The sequence below is a fragment of the Tachysurus fulvidraco genome, chromosome 2 (assembly GCF_022655615.1).
Source record: "Tachysurus fulvidraco isolate hzauxx_2018 chromosome 2, HZAU_PFXX_2.0, whole genome shotgun sequence".
NCBI lineage: Eukaryota > Metazoa > Chordata > Actinopteri > Siluriformes > Bagridae > Tachysurus > Tachysurus fulvidraco.
The window spans coordinates 38,495,664-38,519,104 of record NC_062519.1 but is presented as its reverse complement, the minus strand read 5'-3'; the positions used below and the strand labels follow the sequence as shown (position 1 = coordinate 38,519,104).

The 23,441-nt window shown below is 41.7% G+C and overlaps 2 protein-coding genes across 10 annotated transcripts in view; one reads left to right on the top strand and one right to left on the bottom strand.

The window, feature by feature from the left end:
* Positions 1-9,736: 9,736 nt before the first annotated feature.
* senp8 (SUMO peptidase family member, NEDD8 specific) lies at positions 9,737-11,877 on the bottom strand. The gene is made up of 2 exons (XM_027153181.2): positions 11,732-11,877; positions 9,737-10,817 (listed from the first exon to the last, which is right to left on the bottom strand). Exon 2 carries the CDS (start codon positions 10,791-10,793, stop codon positions 10,155-10,157), a length of 639 nt encoding a protein of 212 aa, XP_027008982.2. The 5' UTR covers positions 10,794-10,817; positions 11,732-11,877; the 3' UTR covers positions 9,737-10,154.
* Positions 11,878-12,157: 280 nt separating this feature from the next.
* The window catches only part of myo9aa (myosin IXAa), a 105,723-nt gene continuing 94,439 nt past the window's right edge, over positions 12,158-23,441 (top strand). For 6 of the 9 annotated variants that reach the window (XM_047810377.1, XM_047810376.1, XM_027153179.2 and 3 more), the window contains exon 1: positions 12,159-12,697. The gene's annotated coding sequence lies outside the window, so the exon portion shown is untranslated. Of the gene's footprint in view, positions 12,698-23,441 lie in introns of all 9 variants that reach the window. The other 3 variants (XM_047810373.1, XM_047810374.1, XM_047810381.1) reach the window with 3 other exon arrangements.

Genomic DNA, 23,441 nt, shown 5'->3' with positions numbered 1-23,441 from the left:
GTAGCAGCAGTAGTAATAGTGACAGTAGAAGTAGCAGCAGTAGTAATAGTGACAGTAGAAGTAGCAGCAGTAGTAATAGTGACAGTAGTAGTAGCAGCAGTAGTAATAGTGACAGTAGAAGTAGCAGCAGTAGTAATAGTGACAGTAGTAGTAGCAGCCGGAAAAGGGTGGCTTGCCCTCTTCAGGTTGGTGGAGAGTTCCTGCCCCAAGTGGAGGAGTTTAAGTATCTTGGGGTCCTGTTCACGAGTGAGGGAAGGATGGAGCGGGAGATCGACAGGCGGATCGGTGTATCTTCCGCAGTGATGCGGTCGATATACCGATGTGTTGTGGTGAAGAAAGAGCTGAGCCGCAAGGCGAAGCTCTCTATTTACCAGTCGATCTACGTTCCTACCCTCACCTATGGCCATGAGCTTTGGGTCATGACCGAAAGGACAAGATCCCGGATACAGGCGGCCGAAATGAGTTTCCTCCGCAGAGTGGCTGGGCGCACCCTTAGAGATAGGGTGAGGAGCTCAGTCACTCGGGAGGAGCTCAGAGTAGAGCCGTTGCTCCTCCACATTGAGAGGGGTCAGCTGAGGTGGCTCGGGCATCTGTTTCGGATGCCTCCTGGACGCCTCCCTGGGGAGGTGTTCCGGGCATGTCCAACCGGGAGGAGGCCCCGGGGAAGACCTAGGACACGCTGGAGGGACTATGTCTCTCGGCTGGCCTGGGAACGCCTCGGTATTCCCCCGGAAGAGCTGGAGGAAGTGTCTGGGGAGAGGGAAGTCTGGGCATCCCTGCTTAGACTGCTGCCCCCGCGACCCGGCCCCGGATAAGCGGTAGAAAATGGATGGATGGATGGATGGTAGTAGCAGCAGTAGTAATAGTGACAGTAGTAGTAGCAGCAGTAGTAATAGTGACAGTAGAAGTAGCAGCAGTAGTAATAGTGACAGTAGTAGTAGCAGCAGTAGTAATAGTGACAGTAGTAGTAGTAGCAGCAGTAGTAATAGTGACAGTAGTAGTAGCAGCAGTAGTAATAGTGACAGTAGTAGTAGTAGCAGCAGTAGTAATAGTGACAGTAGTAGTAGTAGCAGCAGTAGTAATAGTGACAGTAGAAGTAGCAGCAGTAGTAATAGTGACAGTAGTAGTAGTAGCAGCAGTAGTAATAGTGACAGTAGAAGTAGCAGCAGTAGTAATAGTGACAGTAGTAGTAGTAGCAGCAGTAGTAATAGTGACAGTAGAAGTAGCAGCAGTAGTAATAGTGACAGTAGAAGTAACAGCAGTAGTAATAGTGACAGTAGAAGTAACAGCAGTAGTAATAGTGACAGTAGTAGTAGCAGCAGTAGTAATAGTGACAGTAGTAGTAGTAGCAGCAGTAGTAATAGTGACAGTAGAAGTAGCAGCAGTAGTAATAGTGACAGTAGAAGTAACAGCAGTAGTAATAGTGACAGTAGAAGTAGCAGCAGTAGTAATGGTGACAGTAGTAGTAGCAGCAGTAGTAATAGTGACAGTAGAAGTAGCAGCAGTAGTAATAGTGACAGTAGAAGTAGCAGCAGTAGTAATAGTGACAGTAGTAGTAGCAGCAGTAATAATAGTGACAGTAGAAGTAGCAGCTGTAGTAATAGTCACAGTAGAAGTAACAGCAGTAGTAATAGTGACAGTAGAAGTAGCAGCAGTAGTAATAGTGACAGTAGAAGTAACAGCAGTAGTAATAGTGACAGATGCAGCAGCAGTAGTAATAGTGACAGTAGAAGTAGCAGCAGTAGTAATAGTGACAGTAGAAGTAGCAGCAGTAGTAATAGTGACAGTAGAAGTAACAGCAGTAGTAATAGTGACAGATGCAGCAGCAGTAATAATAGTGACAGTAGAAGTAGCAGCAGTAATAATAGTGACAGATGTAGCAGCAGTAGTAATAGTGACAGTAGAAGTAGCAGCAGTAGTAATAGTGACAGTAGAAGTAGCAGCAGTAATAATAGTGACAGTAGAAGTAGCAGCTGTAGTAATAGTGACAGATGTAGCAGCAGTAGTAATAGTGACAGTAGAAGTAGCAGCAGTAGTAATAGTGACAGTAGAAGTAGCAGCAGTAATAATAGTGACAGTAGAAGTAGCAGCTGTAGTAATAGTGACAGATGTAGCAGCAGTAGTAATAGTGACAGTAGAAGTAGCAGCAGTAGTAATAGTGACAGTAGAAGTAGCAGCAGTAGTAATAGTGACAGTAGAAGTAGCAGCAGTAGTAATAGTGACAGTAGAAGTAGCAGCAGTAGTAATAGTGACGGTAGAAGTAGCAGCAGTAATAATAGTGACAGTAGAAGTAGCAGCTGTAGTAATAGTGACAGATGTAGCAGCAGTAGTAATAGTGACAGTAGTAATAACAGAAGGAAGCTGCAGTAGTAATAATAGTGACACACTTGAAAAAAATGAAAGTGTGTTACGTGTGCAGTTCCCCTCACAGACAGCAAGAGGAGACAAACACCATTCATCTGTTCTCTTAATGGAAACCTCCACTTCACACGTTAACTCAGATCCCAGGATTGGATTGAAATGTAAATTTCGTCATGTGTTTTGTCATTTTGCAAGTTACATTTTTTTTCTATTTCTCTGAAAACTTGTAAAGTTTAAGTTCAGTGAGAAGAAGCGCAGATATAGCGGAAGAGATCGAAAAAATCGAAAACGATCTCATAAGCAATAGCCGTCAAATTGTAACCGTTATCTCATATCAATGAGAAATCCAACAGTAGTAGAGACTTTGGTGCAAATGGTGGACTCCAAAGTTCCAGAATATTTCAGTATATAACTTACTATGGAGCAAAGAACTTTAAAGTCATTTGTCATTTCATGCCAGAATAAATCTTGGATTTGGTTGAAGTTGAGATGTTATTTAAAGTCTTTTTGTGATTGTTAGATTTTATATGATTTACGCCATTTGGAAGACGCCCTTATCCAGAGCAACTGTCTGGTGCACAGGCTTTCAAGAGAAATCGGCTTCCCGTGATCACATGCACTCTAAGTGGATTTCTTTGGCCTTATAAACTTTATCCGATCACGAATAGCGCTGAAGCACCTATAAAATAAGCTGATAGAATAGAACAAGAAATAGCCTTTCCTAATCTGTTGCAAAAAAAGTTTAAAGTGTATAATCATATAGAATGTCTTTGTATGCTGTAGATGTACAATTTCCCTTCACTGGAATTGAAAGACTCAAACCTCTTCTATTATGACAATGTTCCTGTGCACAAAGCACAGATCTCCATGAAGACACGGTGTGTTAAGGTTGGAGGGGAAGAACTCGAGTGTCCTACACAGAGCTCTGACTCTGACTCAACCTCACTGAAACGAACACACCACGTGTGACGATCAGGGGTATGACGATGAGGGGTGTGACGATGAGGGGTGTGACGATGAGGGGTATGACGATCCAGGTGTGATGATCAGGGGTGTGATGATGATCAAATATATTGTTTTATTCCGTTAACAATTTTTGTAATTGTTTTATTCTGTAGGCCATTTGCAGAAAAATGCAAAATAAAATCTCAGTGTTATTAGTCAATATATGTCAACATTACTGGTTAATGGTTACATAACAATCTTATATATCATCTCCTTTATATCTGAATTTGTTACGTTTTTTTTTTCCAGTCTAAATCTAGCATCAAGTTAACATTCATTTTTTTAAGTGATATGCTGGTAAAGGAATTAATAAAATATATAAATAAATAGGAAAAAGAAATAAAATAGGAAGCTAATCTATTTCTTGTCCTCTTATGCTTAATAATAATAATAATAATAATAATAATAATAATAATAATAATAATAATTCATTCATTCATGTTCATTATTATTATTATTATTATTATTATTTTTATTTATTTATTTATGTTTTTTTATAGATATTTACACCTGGGCCAATTGTTTATAGAAGAGTCATTCTGGGGTCATCACATCACATCACATGACCCTTTCACACACTCTGCCTCAGGGGAGGGAGGGAGGGAGAGGGACAGAGAGAGTGAGAGAGAGAGAGAGAGAGAGAGAGAGAGAGGGAAAGAGAGGAGGAGAGGGAGAAAGGGAGAGAGAGAGAGTCAAGAAAGAGGAGAGAGAGGAGGGAGAAAGGAGAGAGAGGAATAAGAGAGAGAAAGAGAGGAGAGAGAGGGAGGGAGACAGAGTCAAGAAAGAGGAGAGAGAGGAGGGAGAGAGCAGAGAGAGGAATAAGAGAGAGAAAGAGAGGAGGGAGAGAGAGTCAAGAAAGAGGAGAGAGGGAGAGAGAGAGTCAAGAAAGAGGAGAGAGAGGAGGGAGAAAGGAGAGAGGAGAGAGAGGAATAAGAGAGAAAGAGAGGGCGAGAGAGAGAGTATTCACTCAGAGCAGCTCAAAAACACGTTCTCACGTTACACACCTTGTATTGCAGTGCTGCATTGTCAGCGTGTGTGTTACATATACACATTTTCACATTTCTTTTGTCGTTGAATAAGCAGGAAAGAGTTACGGCTCCTTTCAGGCTTTTTTCAGCAAGAGTCCAGTTACAATGATTATTATTACTTCCTGTGCAGTAAATAGACTGGAAATGGTTGCAAACTGGATGTAGTAGGCTTCAGATGTGCATGACATGCTTGTGAGATAACTCCGTGGCATGGAGCGTCTGCTGGAGGGCTGTAAATATGTTTGCACTTCAGAGAGACCTGCAGCGAATTACAGAGCCGCTTAGGAGGATGTGTTAAAAGCAGGGTAGTTTAGTTTGACAGCTGAGAAATAGGGTTAATGCTCCTTCAAAAGAGATAATGTGAAACACCTGAGGAGCCTCTGGGGTTCTTCTTCTGCTTCAGGGAGGATTTGTCTCAGCTCACATCTATCACTGCACTTTACCTGGAATGGAAATGTGCCATGCTGGCAGATGTGTCCTGCATGAAGTCATAACTTTTTGTTCTTTTTGCTCATTTATAAACGAAAGCTACACAACGAGCGTCTTGCTTGTTCATCGTAACAATTTACACGTGATCTTCGATGCCGGCGAAGATGGACGTCAGTTTAAACATCTTTTTATCCATAACGCTAGTGATGCAGTGGGATTTAGCTCTCGCCTTATGGCTACTTAATGAGAGCGATGCGCCGGTGATTTAATCCTATAGTCTATCCAGCTCTCTCATCTCCAAACCCTAACACAAACATTCACCATCTCATAAATCGTTAGCTAGCCACATGAAGTCTACTGTTGTTTAGATAAATCACATTCATTCCTTATCTCATTTTCCCACCAATAGCCAAAGAAAACATAGTTTGCTCCTGTGTCTATGTTCACCATTGACACAAGTCTCACTCCACAGTGGTGATTGATATGAGGCTTAGACGAAAGTAGGCACTCAGAGCTCCAAGAATTTGTTGTGTTTCATAAGTATTTGTTTTTTTTACCTACAATAGTAGGGGCAATAGTTCTAAATAAAGTCTTTTTTTTCCAAACAAATGTTTCTGTATTCAAAGTAAACAGTGATATCAAACCCATCTCTGCTCTCTGAGATGCCCCGAGTGCTTGGTCATAATCATCTGAAATATGAAGGTGTTTATCTTTCATTCATTCATTCATTCATTCATTTTCTACCGCTTATCCGAACTTCTCGGGTCACTGGGAGCCTGTGCCCATTCTCAGGCGTCATCGGGCATCGAGGCAGGATACACCCTGGACGGAGTGACAACCCATCGCAGGGCACACACACTCTCATTCACTCACACACTACGGACAATTTTCCAGAGATGCCAATCAACCTACCATGCATGTCTTTGGACCATGGGAGGAAACCGGAGTACCCGGAGGAAACCCCCGAGGCACGGGGAGAACATGCAAACTCCACACACACACAAGGCGGAGGCGGGAATCGAACCCCCAACCCTGGAAGTGTGAGGCGAACGTGCTAACCACTAAGCCACTAAGCCGAGAAGTTCGGATAAGCGGTAGAAAATGAATGAATGAATGAATGAACAGTTTTTTTTTTTTTTTATTTAGGAAATGAGCCTCAACTGTTTCGGTCCATTTAAGTGCTTGAGGAATCTGTACAATGTTGCCTTTACTTCACTGTAGGCATTTTCTCTGACACGCTAATCTCAAGAAGGTCAGGCCTGGTGGACAAATCGCTGCTTCCACTGACCTTCACATTCTGATACAGCTTCCTTCTCATGAACACTTGTTTGTTTCACATCCGTCACCTCAGTGATATGATGTCACTGAGCAGCTTCTTTCACAAGTTTCCTTCCTTCCCTTTTTTTTTCTTTACATTTAAAATCGAACACTTCCGTCAACCCGGAAATTTAGGGCAAGTGACTATGTCGTAGAAGTTGGTCCGGGAAGAGATCCGTGTACTGTAGATACTCTAAATCAGGAGGTATTTTTACTGGCAAAAGTACTCAGATAAATGTACGGATGTAAATGAAAAATAATAATGTGTGATTGTTTATGTATTCGTTTATTAAATCATTTATATATAAACGCCGGTGGTTTATTTTTATGACGAGAAAACTGATTTTGAATGCTAGTTGCTCCACACACTGATATACCTTCATAGCTACTATATAACCACTTCATAGCACAAAGAATGGAGACTTAACAGGTGATAAAACCAGAGACTTGTGAGATGTCGTAGCCTAGTGGTTAAAGTGTTGGACTACTGATTGGAAGGTTGTCCCAATCCCAGGTGGATCCCATGTCCACCAAATTGCCACCGCTGGGCCCCTGAGCAAAGGCCCTTAACCATCAATTGCTCAGCTGTATGAAGTGAAATAAAACATAAGGGTGTCAAAATGGCATAAGTGTAAATGAATGTGAACGTAGCTTTAAACCCCTGCCGGTGGTACAGAAGATGAAACACCACTATGGGTGTCAGCTCCGTTTTTATTTATTTATTTATTTATTTATTATTTCTGTATTCTTGAATTTACTCTAGGAACCGAATGTCGATAATAATTCATTCAAAAAAATTGTACAATATCTTTCAGATATGATCGATTTAAACCAATTATGTAACCGCATATGAAACCGCTGGGTCCGTATTCATGACAATCCTTAGCGTAAAGAGTTTCTCCTCGTGAGGAAATCCTAAAAAGATTCTTAGCAACGTGAAAGTTTCCTCTTACAGTTAACGAGAAGATCCGAGTACAGATGAAAGTTCTTCATACAGCATCTTAACACTTAAAAGTGCCTTAGGAGTCGTGAGGAGGACTTTTAAGAGGTTTAAGAGTTTCTTTATCGGAGGAGAAAATGGCTGAAAGGTGAAGAGGGAGAAGAAACGAGTTGTATACGATATTGATAATAATGATAGAGTTAATAAGATGATACGGATTTGATCGTGTAGGGATTATTGTTGTGACCAATCAGATTAGAGATAACGTCTATGTCATTTAGTGAAACTCTAACATCTCTGAAACAGCCGGAATGCCATAGCATCACTCTCTCTCTCTCTCTCACTCTCTCACTCACTCATTTTCTACCGCTTATCCGAACTACCTCGGGTCACGGGGAGCCTGTGCCTATCTCAGGCGTCATCGGGCATCAAGGCAGGATACACCCTGGACGGAGTGCCAACCCATCGCAGGGCACACACACACACACTCTCATTCACTCACACACTCACACACACTCACACACACTACGGACAATTCACCAGAGATGCCAATCAACCTACCATGCATGTCTTTGGACCGGGGGAGGAAACCGGAGTACCCGGAGGAAACCCCCGAGGCACGGGGTGAACATGCAAACTCCACACACACAAGGCGGAGGCGGGAATCGAACCCCCAACCCTGGAGGTGTGAGGCGAACGTGCTAACCACTAAGCCACCGTGCCCCCCACCATAGCATCAGAAACGATATAATTTGTCTCTATGACATTTCTGCTGTCGGAGATGTTTACATTTACATTACAATTATAACGTACAGATGTACAGAGTTGCTCTGAGGTCCTGAATCAGTCTGAAGCTCCCTAGTTAGACATTTTAAGCTAAATTATGCGCTCTCTGAGATCGGTATTAGACTCTTAATGAATACGAGCTCAGAAGTTTTTTTTATACATGCAGAAGCCGTTTTATTATATAAACTCCAGAAGCTGATCACTCAAATGAAAATCACGAGAAACGTCCGAACGTCACGTGTCGGCCGGCGTGAGGTCAGAAAGCGTCGTGTCTGAGCTGAAAACGAACACGCTCGCGCTCGGACGACATCCACGACACCGACACGGACGTACGACGACGTCAACAGGGAACTGCTTTAAAAAAAGAACACTAAAAACTAGCACAAGGAATAATCCCACGTTCTTCTCACAGTAAATGGACACAGTTTACATTCTTTGTTTATTGTCAGCTTTAAATGACCCTGAGCGGAAAATCTCGTAAACGAGTCTCATTACATTCATCTCACTCATCTACATTCACTTGTGCTGAATTTATTTCAAGTTCCCTCTGACGTGTGTGTGTGTGTGTGTGTGTGTGTGTGTGCGTGTGCATGTTCTGATGATTACACTTTACACGCATTGGTGTTATTGTGGATCGTTAAACACTAGCACCTTCCTGTCCTTTTTGTCTACACTGAAAATCTCTCAAGCTTGTCAGTAAACAAACGTCACACATTATGCTGAAGCTCTACTTCTACTGATGGGAAAACCTTTCATTATAAAATAAAATTAAAAAATGAACATGGAGAGGGTTTTTGTCTGAGGAAGAGTTCCTAACCGAACCTCCCTATGAACGTAAGTAAGCTTTAGGTACGATATCATACACAAAGGGCTGTGAAACTAATGTTACCTCGGTGAAGTTGATTATTTTCCCATAACTGCACAACACGAAGTGTGTTATTCTGCTCGTACCACAGCGCTTTGATCACGATTTTTGAATCCATCATAAATGAATTACGGATTAGTTAGTCAGTAAACAACGCAGCAGACGTGTGAACCTTTTAGCTACATTTCTTTTAAACAACGTTTCTGTTATTACTTCTCTTATAGCGGCTATAAACACTGGTTCCTTCACCAGCTTCTCCTGTGTTCTGTCTCAAAGCCTCAAAAACAAATACCAAAAAAAAAAATTTTAATAATAAATTGAAAAAATAAATAAATTAAAAACAAAAAACAAAAAAAAACTAAAAACTTTCCAAAAAAAAAAAATTATATCAATAAGTGAAGTGACATACGGCTAAGTACGGTGACCCATACTCAGAATTTGTTCTCTACATTTGACCCATCCAAGGTGCACACACACAGCAGTGAACACACACACACACACCGTGAACACACACCCGGAGCAGTGGGCAGCCATTTATGCTGCGGCACCCGTGGAGCAGTTGGGGGGTTCGGTGCCTTGCTCAACTCACAACCTTAGGATTACGAGTCAGACTCTCTAACCATTAGGCCACAACTTGCCCCCATTAGGCCACAACTTGCCCAATAAATGTCTCCTTGCAAAAAAAATAAATAAATTGTGGCACCAGAATAAAAACTTCTCTTAAAATAAAAAAAGAAATAATAATAAAAAAAAAATCATCTGTTAATACTAGCTGTAGATGTGGCATTATTAAAAAAACAGCATTGATGGTTAAGGGCCCAGAAACGGAGCAGCTTGGTTGTGGTAGGATTTGAACTCATGACCTGTTGATTATGTCACAGATGAAATCTACTGTCATATCTGCTGTTATATAAAACCTTCTGATCGGAGAATTCGACACTGCGATACCAGCTGCTGTGACGTAACTGATGACTTGTTGTAGTTGTATAAAGAGATGTCCTGCTATGTCTATAAACAGGTTATTAAAATCATTCTTTAATCAATAACAAATTCAGTGACTGGCAAATTTCTGTGGTAACAAGAAAAGAGAAAATAAACACTTCAGAATGTGCTGTTCTTTGAGAATAATCCATGACTGAGTGTTGTGATGTGGCTCTATATGCAGGAATTTATCGCTACCCTCCCATCATTATTTTCCTCTAACTGCACGACTCCAAGGTTTGTTATTCTTAACGTAACGATCATCCAGTAAACCCTGAAAAATGGTGAGAGAATGAGTGTGGCACATGCGCAATTGTGTTGCTGTTAATTTGTAACGCATGCTGATTAAACCTCCAGCTACTGACTGTTGTTGAACTGAATTAGAATTGCTGTAAGTACTGACTTTATTTATTAGCGACATGTAAGGAGGATGCATGTCCTTCTAGTCCTTTGTGAGTCTTTGGATCAGCGAGTGCCATTCTGTCCGCTTCCTGGTGATGTACGTGGGCGTGACGGTGTTTGTCGGAAGCCGAGCGTGGCCTCCGGCTCGAACGCTTTCGCACAGAGCCTCAGCGATACAGATGACATACATGCCGCAGTCGTAACTATTCTGCTGCGATGGACAAGGCTCTTCCACAAAGGCCAGTTCAGTCCCAGCGCCCAGGAAAGGTTGGAGCTTGGCAGCGATGCGCTGAGCGTGTGTGACATTGCCTCCACTCTGTGAGTCGTAGTGAGAGAAATGACCAGCGTCACGTTGGTAAAGCAGCAGGCTCCAGTGTGAGCCGCCGGCCGCCTGGTTGGAGTTGTCGTTAACGGCAAGAAAGATCCAGCGACGAGAGTCTAGCCTCAGTGGCTCTAAGAAGACAGACAGCTCCTCCTGGCATGATGCACACTTAATGAACTGGGTGACCTCAGGGCTGATGAAGCACACTGCGTCACCCAGGCTCTTAAAGCGTTCCACAGCGAAGTACTCGAAGGCAAAGCCGATCACCTGGTCGTTGAGCCAACGAGGGCCTTCCAGCAGGGAAACGTCCGATCGCCTCAGCAAGCTGTCCTGATAACTCAGCACAACCGGGTCCATCTCTGACGATGTAACTTCTGGTTACTGTAAAACATATTATGAGAAGGAGAATATGAAGTTTTTCCTCAGTGACCAGAAGGCTAAGGCTGACCGCCGTGCGTCACATTTTATTTGGTTTTTTTTTATGTCTCTGCGTAGATTTAGATGTGGTTTCTGCATTTGAATCGTTCTTGTATAAATTGTCAGCTCTCAGTTTCAACACTTATCTCGAAGCTATACAGAAAGGCACAACAAGTACATCTATGAAATCTACTTAGAAAATTAGGAACATTACTAAATTAGACTCAACACAAAACACGCCGAGACAGTGCAGTGGTGCAGGGGACGTGTTGCCACCTCACAGCTCCAAGATTCCCAGTTTCAGTTCTGATTCCAGTGTCACATTTTGTCTTATATCTGCGTGGGTTTCTTTTAGCTTCAGGTCAATCGGTCACTCTGATTTAATGAATGTCAGTGTGAAAGTCTGCTCTTGATCGTCCAGATCCACCATAACCCTGACCAGGAGGAAGTGTTTACTGAAGATGAATATACGAATACATAAATAAATAAATAAATAAATAAAAAACACAATTTAGAGAGCATTTAAACCTGTCATTACTCCTCTCCGTGGTGATATTGGATGTATTATTTTGTATTGGTCTGCAAAGTGAATAGAAGATGCAGATGACACTGAATGCATCACAGGAAGTCTGATGGATTCTGAATACATCTGGCAATTTGTTTAGATTACTGCATGCCTTAAATACTTCAACTCTACAGTATTATTTTCTTACAATCTACAGCTAAGACAAAGACAGAATCAGAACTAGCCTCTTGCTAACTAGAAACTGCTTTAGAAATGGATCTAAGGCATTTTTAAGGACAATTTAAACTTTATTTCGCATAGAATATCCCATAAAGTACATTACAGACACTAGTTATTTTAAAAAAAATGTTACCTTATTGACAAAACGTGTCATCATCATCGTCGCTACACCTGATGCTAGAAATGCAACACAAACAGTCGGAAAGGACTAGAAGAGATAACTTGTCGTAATATGAATCATGTTTTACGACAGTAGTGCAGGACGGAATAGCTTCGTATCACACCCCGTGTGATTAACCCAACGATTCGCTGGCCACGAGATGACGTTTGCGTGACAACCAATCATATTTCAGTACTTTCCTTAACGCCCGCCTACATCGTTTTTTTTTCTTTCCACCCGTATTATAATAACTCCCGCCTTTCCTTCTGTATGATTCGCGGTACGTCCGAAAGTAACCAATCACAAGCGCGGACTGCAAATGATCAGTCAATCCCAGAACAGAAGGCGGGGTTTTTAGGAATACGGGTGAGAAACTAAAAGAAAACGCGTTTAAGCGGCGGGCACGCGCAATTCGCACCGCGCGCGCCTACGGTCAGGATGAGTAGCAGCAGTGATTAGTTAGGGAGGGAGGAAAAAAGAAATAAATAAAGAAGAAGAAGAAGAAAGGAAGGAGAGGACGCTGGAGAGGAAGGAAAGAAGCTCGTCATGTTCGTACGTTAAGTGACGAGAAGAAGACGGAGTGATTATGGTGAATCGCGGTGAATTACAAATGACTAAAAATGCCGTTTTGTCAGTTGGAAGTTTGCGTCAGGAAAAATTTCTGAGAGGAAAAAAAAACCGTTGGGATATTTAAATAGGGGAGTCTCGTGCGCTGGGATATTTAAATAGGGGAGTCTCGTGCGCTGGGATATTTAAATAGGGGAGTCTCGTGCGCTGGGATATTTAAACAGAGGAGTCTCGAGCGCTGGGATATTTAAACAGAGGAGTCTCGAGCGCTGCTGATTACACTCTGGTTTCTCTCAGAAGGACGCAACTAAACATAACGAGGATTAAACACGGGATTTTTCTTTCTTTTTTTCTCTGTCTCACTTCGACAAGGTGAGTGTTCGTTTTTAAATCACCTTGATTAAAAAAAAAGGTTTCTTGTAAAGTTTATTAAATATTCTCAATCCCCGGTTGTCGGGGGATTTTTGTGGGGACGCCGTTTCGCCTTTTCATTCATCTCCAAAAACGCTTCACTTTGCTTCTGCTTCATTTCCCATTCTCACTTTTTTAATCGTATTTTATCGTATATGTTTATTTTTTTTAATAGTCGTTGCGTTGTGAGACTTGTCGTGAAATTTGGCTCTGCTTAATGTGATACGACTTTTTTATGGGTTGCCAGATTGGGCAAAGACGTGACACTACTTCATAATAAACGAGATAAGATTCAAGGAGCAGAACGTACAACATTAAAATGAACGATCGTGTCGTGAAATTACTGTATTACTGTCCTGAATGAAGTTAGACTAGTAGTTGCCACCCTGTGCCACCCCATGCCACCCTGTACCTCCTACATGGTCACGCCCCTGAGCTCTGCCCAGCTTTAGCATCCCCATTCACACCTTTTTGAACAAACTTGTCCAAGCTTTTTTTTGTTTTGTTTTGTTTTTTCTCCCCTAACCCTGTCTCCACTGTGCATTTTCTACATGCATGACATTTTCTCAATTCTACGCCAATTTGTGAAGTTGTAAAGTGACACAATTTACTGGAACGACTTGATCAGACATCCTCAAAACTCACTTAAATGGAAGAGGAAGAAACCTTGAGAGGAACCAGACTCAAAGGTGTACCTCATCCTCATTTAAGTGAAACTGTAGGGTGTGATTATAAACACCAGAGAGTGTTATTCTGAATAATGTCCTTTCTACAGTCAGATACAGTCTGATAATTGTATATCGATGAAGACATTGTTGTCCTCAGAGACCACTTGGAGTTGGAATCTTCTCTTTTAAATGTCTGAAATCCTTGTGAAACAGAACCCATCTGGAACTGGTACATCTCTGGTTGCCTCAGGATCCTCACAGGCTTGGCCTGTTCTCCCTGTGTGCGATTAGTTTGTATATGGATGAATAACCTAGAACCGTGGTTTATTTTATCCCGTCCTATAAATGTTATATAAAGCCTATAAAAGTCATCTGGCTTTGATTACTGAGCAATGAAGCGACTTCAGCTGTCTGAATCGAACAGCACAACGATTAGAGCATCATTTAATGTCCGTTTAACTAGTTAGATTTATATAGCTACTACTAGATAAATGTTGAACAGGCCATGACCACAAGATGCACTCTTTCACCTGTGTAAATATAGGATAAAGCAGAGATTTTGATGATGAGGATGATGATGAGGATGATGTTAGCCTGTTATAGCCAGAAATATTTGTTCTAAATGCTGTTTCAAAATATCCCCCGTCATGCAGTTAAAGCCATTTAGAAATTTGATCAAGTTGTTTTTCTTTGCATTATCTGCGTGTTAGTATAAAAAATGTATGTTCTAAATGCTTTGGGTTCTGTTTTAATCCCAGGCCCCTTGGGCAGGTTTGTACCTTATTTAGGACACAACTGCTTGACGGGGACAAATGGAGGCTTTCTGTTCCAGCACATGGTCATGTTATAGAGGGGTGTGTGTGTGTGTGTGTGTGTGTGTGTGTGTGTGTGTGTGTGTGTGTGTGTGTGTGTGTGTGTGTGTGTGTGTGTAATTGACCATTACATCATTTACTTAGCTAGTGTGCAGTAATTCTGGTTCATGGACCCTTACAGCGCTGTTGATTAGTTTTCTGTACCATCAACTCAGACAGTATTAAATCTGTTGGGGCTAAATCTGGAACTTTAAAGAAAGTTTTCTGCCATCATCAATTTTCAATAAATAGGTAAATGGATAAACGTGTGACTTTTTATTTAAATAATAATATTCAGCCATTGGCCCGTGGAGGAATAAGAGGTTGTGGCACAAACACCTCAAGGTTTAATGTGTTGTTTGTTCTGAGCTGCTTTTCAGCTCCTCATCGTTGGAAACTGCTTATTATTTGAGTTAGCATAATAGCCTTTAATTTAATTTTGAAAACGGTGTCGTACAAGAGGAATAAGACACTTCGTGGCATGTTTCGTTGTCGAATATTTACCTAGAAGAGCACATTCCCATGTATTTCATTCTTTACTTTTTAGTATGCAGTTTGTATATTTGGCACGTTGTCCTGTATGTTGAACAGCTCTGTAGGATTTTTGCTGCTTATGTCCCTTTTGTGGTATTTTCTGTGTTGCTTTTGTATTTCTGAAAAATCAACGACGAACAGGAGGCTTCGTCTTGTTTAACACGTATCTACGTGAAGAGAGAATGTAGAATTGAATTTATTTGATAATGTGGTACATAGAAAATGAAAAGCACCTGTCCAGTGCCAGTCGTGCTCTACGTGCACAGGTGCTCCGACTGAATATAGAGGAATGTTCAGGGTTTGTATCAGCTGTTTGGGTGGAAACGGAGGGCAAGCAGAGGATCCTGATATCCGACACGCGAGAAACAACAAAATGCCCCATGTGCATCCTGACAGATACTTATTGCTACCACTTGTCTGTTGTGTTTATGTAGAGCAGGCATGCATATTAGCAGTGACAGTCTGAGGTACGTTTCTTAACGTAGCACATTTATTAATTTATTAAATTGAGTTGTTCATCCACCATTGCTGCTTATTCCAGCATTTTCACTTCACAATCACCTTCACTCAGGTCATCCATTTATCTCTAATTTATCTCAAAGCCGGTCTCTTTACGGCTACTTTATTCTCACCAAATGGAGGTTTATCTAGGCCAGATAACAGCCCAAATAAGGACAACACCAGACTCGAGGTAGGTCCGCGTCACATTTGTGACGCTTATGTCCAGTTTTTAAAGCCATAGACAATTTAAATGCTGTAGTGCTTTTGGGAGTCCAGACAATAATCGGTTTCTGTTGTGCACTGTGTGTTAATATAAGAGGTTGAGGATTTACACTGCATGACTGTGTAAAGGGAACAAAATCACTTTGAGGATAGCATAACCATTAAATATTAACATGGAACAGAAATAAAAGTTGCTGCCTCAGTAAATCTCTGTACAAGAACCTCTTGGCAGTGGAGAAGTGCGTTTGTTCATTTATTTATTTTGTACTCCAGTGATCATTGGCGATTGAAGGAAAAGATTTGTTCTTTAATAGCAACCTATTTTTTCAATCTTGAGGTTTTTATCTTTTAACATCTACATCCAAAATGCCATCTAGTTTACAAAGTTCTGGAACATCTTAATGTGCTAGAAATTTAGTGCATGACCTTTTTAAATACTAAAATAAAATTAAGGCCATTTGGAAAGTGTTTTTCTTCTGTAATGTTTAAAACGCAGTGGATAGAGTCAGTAAAAATCCTAGAACAATGCAGTTTTGACCGATGTTTAGTGCACTAATATGTGGTTTTGGCCCAAACCTGAAAAAGGCATTCTGTCTGGTATATTATTTCTCTCTTTGTTTTACACGAGTGCAAGTGGCCATAGACTAAATATTTATTTTTACTTGGAAGCTAAGGAGCTTGGTTAGAATCAGATGAAGAGCTAAGAGTCGGTCGTTCTCCGTGTCTCTTGTACAACATTTAAGAACTCTAGGTCTTTATTAGTCAAGTCCCTGAATGTTGGATTAACCAAACCTGCAAACTCCAGTTTTATTGTTGAATGATCATCCAGAGAGTGAAGGATGAGTGACTTGTCTCTAAAAACAGAACGTGACCTTGTAGATTAAGTAGTTAAACGTGCAACACCACTGCAAAGAGCGATTGATACTTGAGCCATATTTTGCATTCAGTCTGATAATATCCATGGGAATGCTGTTTTTCTGCAACCAAAGATAACAATATTAAAGTGCCACCGAGTTACTGCTCAAAGTTTTTCTTAGCAAGATGCTGCTATTTTTTTTACTTCGATCCCCGAAATGCAAAGACTGAACCTTTCGATATCTACTGTTAGAAGCATGAAACCTTTTTTTTCAACTGGTCACTTGGATCCGCTCCTATGTTATAGTAGGCGATTGGGAAAATATGTGTATTGTCTATCATGTGACTTCATGAGACAGTGGAAACATTTGTCATCATTTCTTGTAATCATTCCCCAGCGTGACTTTGTATGCACGTTCCAGTTCATTGTGTGAGATCATTCCATCTGAATATATGTCCGTTTCCTATTGGAGATGGCCGGGTCGCCTGAATATTTTGCACACAGAGGTGAGACTTTCACATATCCCTTCTTAAAGACGAGCCTTTATATGCAAACAAACTCTCCTTACAGAAGAAGGCCGTGCTTGTTTGTAACTGTTTTGTGAGTCACTCGCCCTTGAATGATTTAGGTTTTTTTTTTGGCAGCATTGTTATGCCCTTGCTCTCATTTAACAACATGTGTAACACCTTCATGCTTTAATTTAACACACACTCTCTCCCGTTTGTCTTTTGTTCGGTTCCTCATGGTGCACTCAGTCCGTATCGTCAATTAGACAAGACGGCCTGGTAAAGCCATTAGCGTATCTTTTTTTTTTTTTCTCTCATCTGTCTTCACCTCAGACGACCGTCTGCCCCGATGTCTGTTTTATTCCCCAGGGATGTGTTGTTTGTGACAGATATTCACCAGTCATCCTGCTTTTCAGCTGTTGGTCTAGGAGACGTGTTTGCTGATGTTTAATGGACTTCATTTATCAATCTTTCAGTGATGTTTTGCGTAAATGACTTTGCAGACAAAAAGCGAACTAACTATTATTGTGGGATTTTTACAAGTTTGGGTGATTTTTCTTCATACTTTTGTAGACATTTTGTGATTAAATGACACTCACGTAAATTACCACGAGAGAAAGAACCTCCCAAGATGAGCCAGTACACCATTTTCTGAACCATAAACGAGGACTCGTGTGAAAGTATGAGCACCGAGAGATCTGCTAAGTGTTCTATTCTTCTGGCATCTTTAAAATTTTCCAATGTAAGTATAACTAGTGGCACTTAAGAAAATGCTCAGTTGTTGTAATTCGCCTCCACGACCATTAGGTTACTGATTGTCTAAGACATGAATACATACGTGTCTGTGGTTGTATCGTTAATAAGTTATGCTGTCAATTTAGGGCGGCAGACTAAAAATACAGACCCCTAACAGGGAAATCTGCATTACATTTACATTTACAGCATTTGGCAGACGCCCTTATCCAGAGCGACGTACATAAGTGCTTAAATCTCTAACACTGAATACATTAATGCTGGTTCACTAGGTTACATACTTAAGATACCATGAGTTTAAAACATTTGTTCAAAGTTACAATGAAAAAGTGTCAAAGGTTTTTTTTTTTTTTTTTTTTTTAAATGCAAAAGATAAGGAAAGAAGTGCTAGTTGAAGTGCTTCCTGAATAAGTAGGTCTTCAACCGCCGCTTGAAAATAGCCAGTGACTCGGCTGTCCGGACCTCTATGGGAAGTTCATTCCACCACCTTGGTGCCAGTACAGAGAAGAGTCTTGTAGTATACTTGCCTCTTACCCTGAGAGATGGTGGAACCAGTCGAGCAGTGCTGGTAGATCGGAGGTTGCGGGGTGCAGTGCGAGGAATGATGAGGGCTTTGAGGTAAGAGGGGGCTGGTCCATTTTTGGCTTTGTAGGCCAGCATCAGTGTTTTGAACCGGATGCGTGCAGCTACCGGAAGCCAGTGGAGGGATCGCAGTAGCGGGGTGGTATGCGAGAACTTTGGCAGGTTGAAAACAAGCCGGGCAGCTGCATTTTGGATCATTTGCAGAGGACGGATTGCGTTCATAGGTAGACCTGCCAGCAGTGCATTGCAGTAATCCAGTCTAGAAATGACAAGAGACTGAACAAGTACCTGGGCAGTCTGTGTGGACAAAAATGGCCGAATCCTTCTAATGTTGTAGAGAAGAAACCGACATGAGCGAGTCACATTTGCAACATGAGAGGAAAAGGACAGTTGATTGTCCATGGTTACCCCAAGGTTGCGAGCTGTGGCTGAAGGGGAGATCAGATCGTTGTGCAAGGATATAGCAAGATCGTGACCTGGGGATGGATCACCTGGGATGAACAGCAGTTCAGTTTTGCTAGGATTGAGCTTTAACTGATGAGCAGTCATCCATGATGAAATTTCTGCCAGACATGCTGAGATCCGGTCAGAAGCTGTGGCATCTGAGGGTGGGAAAGAGAAGATAAGTTGTGTATCATCAGCATAGCAGTGGTAAGAGAACCCATGTGATGAAATAACTTCACCAAGAGAGTGAGTATACAAGGAGAAAAGAAGAGGACCAAGTACTGAGCCCTGTGGGATGCCAGTGGAGAGTCTGCGTGGAGCAGATGTCACTCCCCTCCATGTTACTTGATATGAGCGTCCTTCCAGGTAGGAGGCAAACCATTCCCAAGCTGATCCGCAAATCCCAAGACTCTTGAGGGAGGATAAGAGAGTCTTGTGGTTGACCGTATCAAACGCTGCTGAAAGGTCAAGGAGGATAAGGACGGATGATAGTTTGGCTGATCTAGCAGTATGTAGCTTCTCAGAGACATCCAAAAGGGCTGTCTCTGTAGAGTGAGCTGCTTTAAAGCCAGACTGTTTGGGATCTTGGAGGTTGTTCTGTGAGAGATAGACAGACAGTTGATTATAGACAATGCGTTCAAGAATTTTTGAAAGAAATGAGAGAAGTGATACCGGTCTGTAGTTACTGATGTCTGATGGATCCAGAGCAGGTTTCTTTAGGATGGGAATAACCCTTGCTCTCTTGAAAGTAGTTGGTACCTGACCAGATGCTATCTGGTCTCCCATGACCTTCTTCTGTCAGCGAGAACGAGCACAGGTGCCTGAAATAAGCTAACCCGTCCTCTCCTCGACTCTCTGTCCTCTGGAGGTTCAGACACGAGCCTGATAGTACCGCATTTTTTTTTTCCACTGTAAAAATTCTCGGAGCTTTAAAAAATTAGTCATATCTTGTTTTAAACATTTGCATATGCTCTTTGAAGGTCTACAGTCCGCTTATAACAGTGAGCTTTTCAGGTCAGTTTGGGATTTGCTGAGCTGCGGCCCTTGAACACTCAAACACACACATTGGGTGTTTCTGATTACAGATGTTGTTTTTTTTTGTCCATTACCAGAGATGTCTTGATTAGCTAAGCCAGTCATTGAAGTCCGACATCACCCGTTTTCATAAAGCTTGTGAGTAGGGTTCAGGGAACTTACTCCTGAGTTGTAATGCTGTGATGTATTTTTGAACTGTGCATGTGGTCAGCAGTTTTGGTTTGAATAAATATTGCTGCAATAATAATGACATCACAGGCATTGCATCTGGCCTTGTTTTCCTGATCAATTGGAGCGTTGTTTCATTCAGCAGGTGGTAGTGTTTATGGACTTAGAGCCTAAATACCAACCCTAAGGAGCTTTTAACTTCTTTCATATTCAAACTATTAGTTTGGCTTGTACTATGTATGATATGGCTGTTATGTATTTCTGTTGGATTTGAGCCCATAATGTAGACACCATTGAGCCCTGGCCTTGTTGGCTAAGCAAGGCTAAACAGTCATGTCATACCAACCCCCCCCCCCCTCTGTATTCACCTTAGAAACAAATAAAAAAATATATCATTAACGAATAATATATATTAAAAGGATATTATTAATTGTCTATATTATTATTATTATTATGATTATTATGATTATTAGTATAATATTAAGAAAAAAAATTATTACAAAATATTACAAAACCTAAGCTCCACAGTGAGCACTAAGAATTTATTCAGCCTTTTATTGAGACTCAGTCTAGTAAAGAAAATTACACGTTTGCCTTCACTGAGAAGGATGCATGCAATACCGCCTTCAGTTGTGGGTAAAATAAGAGACTTTAGAAGACAGCTGTCCATATGCTACTTCATGAATGGGACAGCTTTTATTTTAGGAGCACAAACACCACACGAAACACTGTTTAAAATCAAATCTCTCAACATATCGGATAACGTATTGTCAGCATGTGCGCACACTGGGGCCATGTTCAGTTTATCACTCTCTGCTGTCTCTGAGATCCAGCACGAGATGAGCTACGATGTCGGCTTTGTTTGGCCGTTTGTGTCCGTCTTCTGTCCACTTTGTGCCCTCAGGACTGTTGGGTCTAAGGTTAAATGTTCATCCCACAATCCAGCACGGATCACGACAAGGATCGGACGTTTTTATTAGCCATAGCTCCAGTCTGATTGGATCTCACGCTTGTCTCACGATTTATTCAGTTCTGTGCTTGGTTATGGTTCTTAGTTGGTATGAACAGCTTTGGATTTCAAAAACCACGTGTAGGACTTTAAGATGTGGGTAGTGGTTTTTACATTTTTGTAATATTTGGCATAGTCGTCCTTTCTAGCCAGTTAATCGTATGTACACTGAAAAATTTTAACTGTTTATTGTTCGAGTTTGTTTATTTAATTCACTTCCTGTTCAAGTGTACAGTTTGTCTGTTGTGAAACAATCATGCTACTCTAAATAAGCTCCACTATTCAAGAGTTCTATAACATGTGTTGTGGAGCAGTGTTTCCTGTTTGGCCCACATCAGGGTCATTGTCCAGATGACGGGTGGAGGAAAAAAAATTCTCCCGCCAAAAACAGTATCGAGGGGGCGATGGCTGATCTTGCCTTGTCTCCACCGCGCTCTCTGGGCAGGACTCTGTGCTATTTATAAAAGTGTCTGAGCTCAGGGCCAACGCTTGTTTGTGTTTTTTGGACTTTATTTAGTGTAATATAACACGGAGTTGTCAGTGCATCAGTCTGTTCTCACATTCTCTCTCAGCAGTCTGTTGTGACTTGTCTCTGTGAATAGTCCCGGATGTCTCTCTCTTAGACACAATGTTTACGAGGCCGTAAAAGCAGTAGATCCGTCTATGATGTTTTTCATGAAGGCTTTTTATCCCCCTTCCACGTGACTGCTGTACACAGGGTGGTAATGCAGAGAGCTCTCAGTTCACCTCTCATTCACTGGGGTATGTCTTTGGAGGCTTGTATTGTCTAGTGCTTATTTTATACTGTAGAATCTTAATAATGTTCTGGGGTCATCAGCTATTTTGTTTATTCAGGCCTCTGCTTCAGAGATGTTAACATGTGCTTTCTTGAACGAGGCGTGTTTGTGCACACATTTGTCGCTCCCACCTGTCAGCATTTAGCATGACACAGACACCTTCCTCTTATAGCAGGGGATGTGTTGGGACTGTGTGCTGCATTTAGGCTTTGTTCAGGATGCTGAACTGTGATTATCTACATGCTATGTGTGTGTGTGTGAGGCCTGCTTGTGGCCCTTCAGCCCTCTTTAATTAAGCAGCGCAAGATTGAGGCTGAGCCGAGGTTGGATCGCTGCCAGGCTTGAGCACGCGCAGGGAAGTCGGCCGAGCCACATGCACAGGACTGCAGTGCGGCACAGCACAGCATATCTGCCCTTCAGCATCTCTCCGGCACACCGCTCGCCTCTGGGACATCCCATAGGTTCAGAAAAACACTTCTGTCATATTCGAGTGGTGCTGTGATGCTAAAAACATTCATGGTATGCTGACTTGACGGGTTAGATTTCACAGTACATTGTGTTTGTTTTAAAGCTTTACATTTTAAGAAAGAATGATCTTAAGTCACTCGTAACACATTTAAGAGAGAATATAGTGGGGGAAAAAAAAGACCGCGGTGGTCCTCAAAGTGGCGATCAGCAGTGGAAATTGTTATATTATTAAGTTTATATAGTTTGACTGATCCCAGGAATTGACTGGAATTAAACGAATCCAAACCTCAATACCTCAAACAAGTTATAAATAATTTCCGCTTGATCTGGATCTGATGTGTCTGTGGAAAAGTTTAAGAATAGTCAACTCTATGGCTTTACAATAAATGGACAAAATATGATTGGTTCACGTTTAAATAAGCTTCATTAGATGAAGCTGTAGTCCGGAGAATCCTGGAATATGTTTTGATGTTAGAAGTGCAACAAAAAGTGCGTGAACCCCTAAAGCACATGATGATAACTTAGGGCTGAAAGTTAAAGATTTTAGGACGTACTGCAGTTAATAGAAGGATTAGTGAGATCAGGCACTGTTGCTGTGAGAGGAGGTCTGGAATTCAGTCAGTGTTCCAGTCCATCCCAGAGGTCTTCAGAGGGGTTAACTCCGATTCAGGGCTCTGTTCAGGATGCTCGAATTTGTCTACTCCAACCTTAACACACCATGTCTTCATTTAGATCGTGTAGTTCACAGGATGGGGGCACGGTGGCTTAGTGTTTAGCACGTTCGCCTCACACCTCCAGTGTTTGGGGGTTCGATTCACACCTCCGCCTTGTGTGTGTGGAGTTTGCATGTTCTCCCCGTGCCTCGGGGGTTTCCTCCGGGTACTCTGGTTTCCTCCCCCGGTCCAAAGACATGCATGGTAGGTTGATTGGCATCTCTAGAAAATTGCCTGTAGTGTGTGAGTGAATGAGTGTGTGTGAGAATGGGCACAGGCTCCCCGTGACCCGAGGTAGTCCGGATAAGCGGTAGAATGAATGAATGAATGAATGAATGTTCACAGTATTGAGTATACACACACAGGCTTTTTATACAATTGTGTGCTTCCAACTTTGTTACAACAGTTTGGGGAGGAACTACATTTGTGCGTGCCAGTCTGGTGTCCACAAACTTTTGGCCATATAGTGTATATCACCGCATGGAAACCAGCTGGAGTGCTTTAAACAAGTCCCACATAGAGCATTGACCACAGTAAATGACCCACTGGAACGGCTGCATACTAGTAGGTGAATAATTCACTTACTGCCAGTTAAATG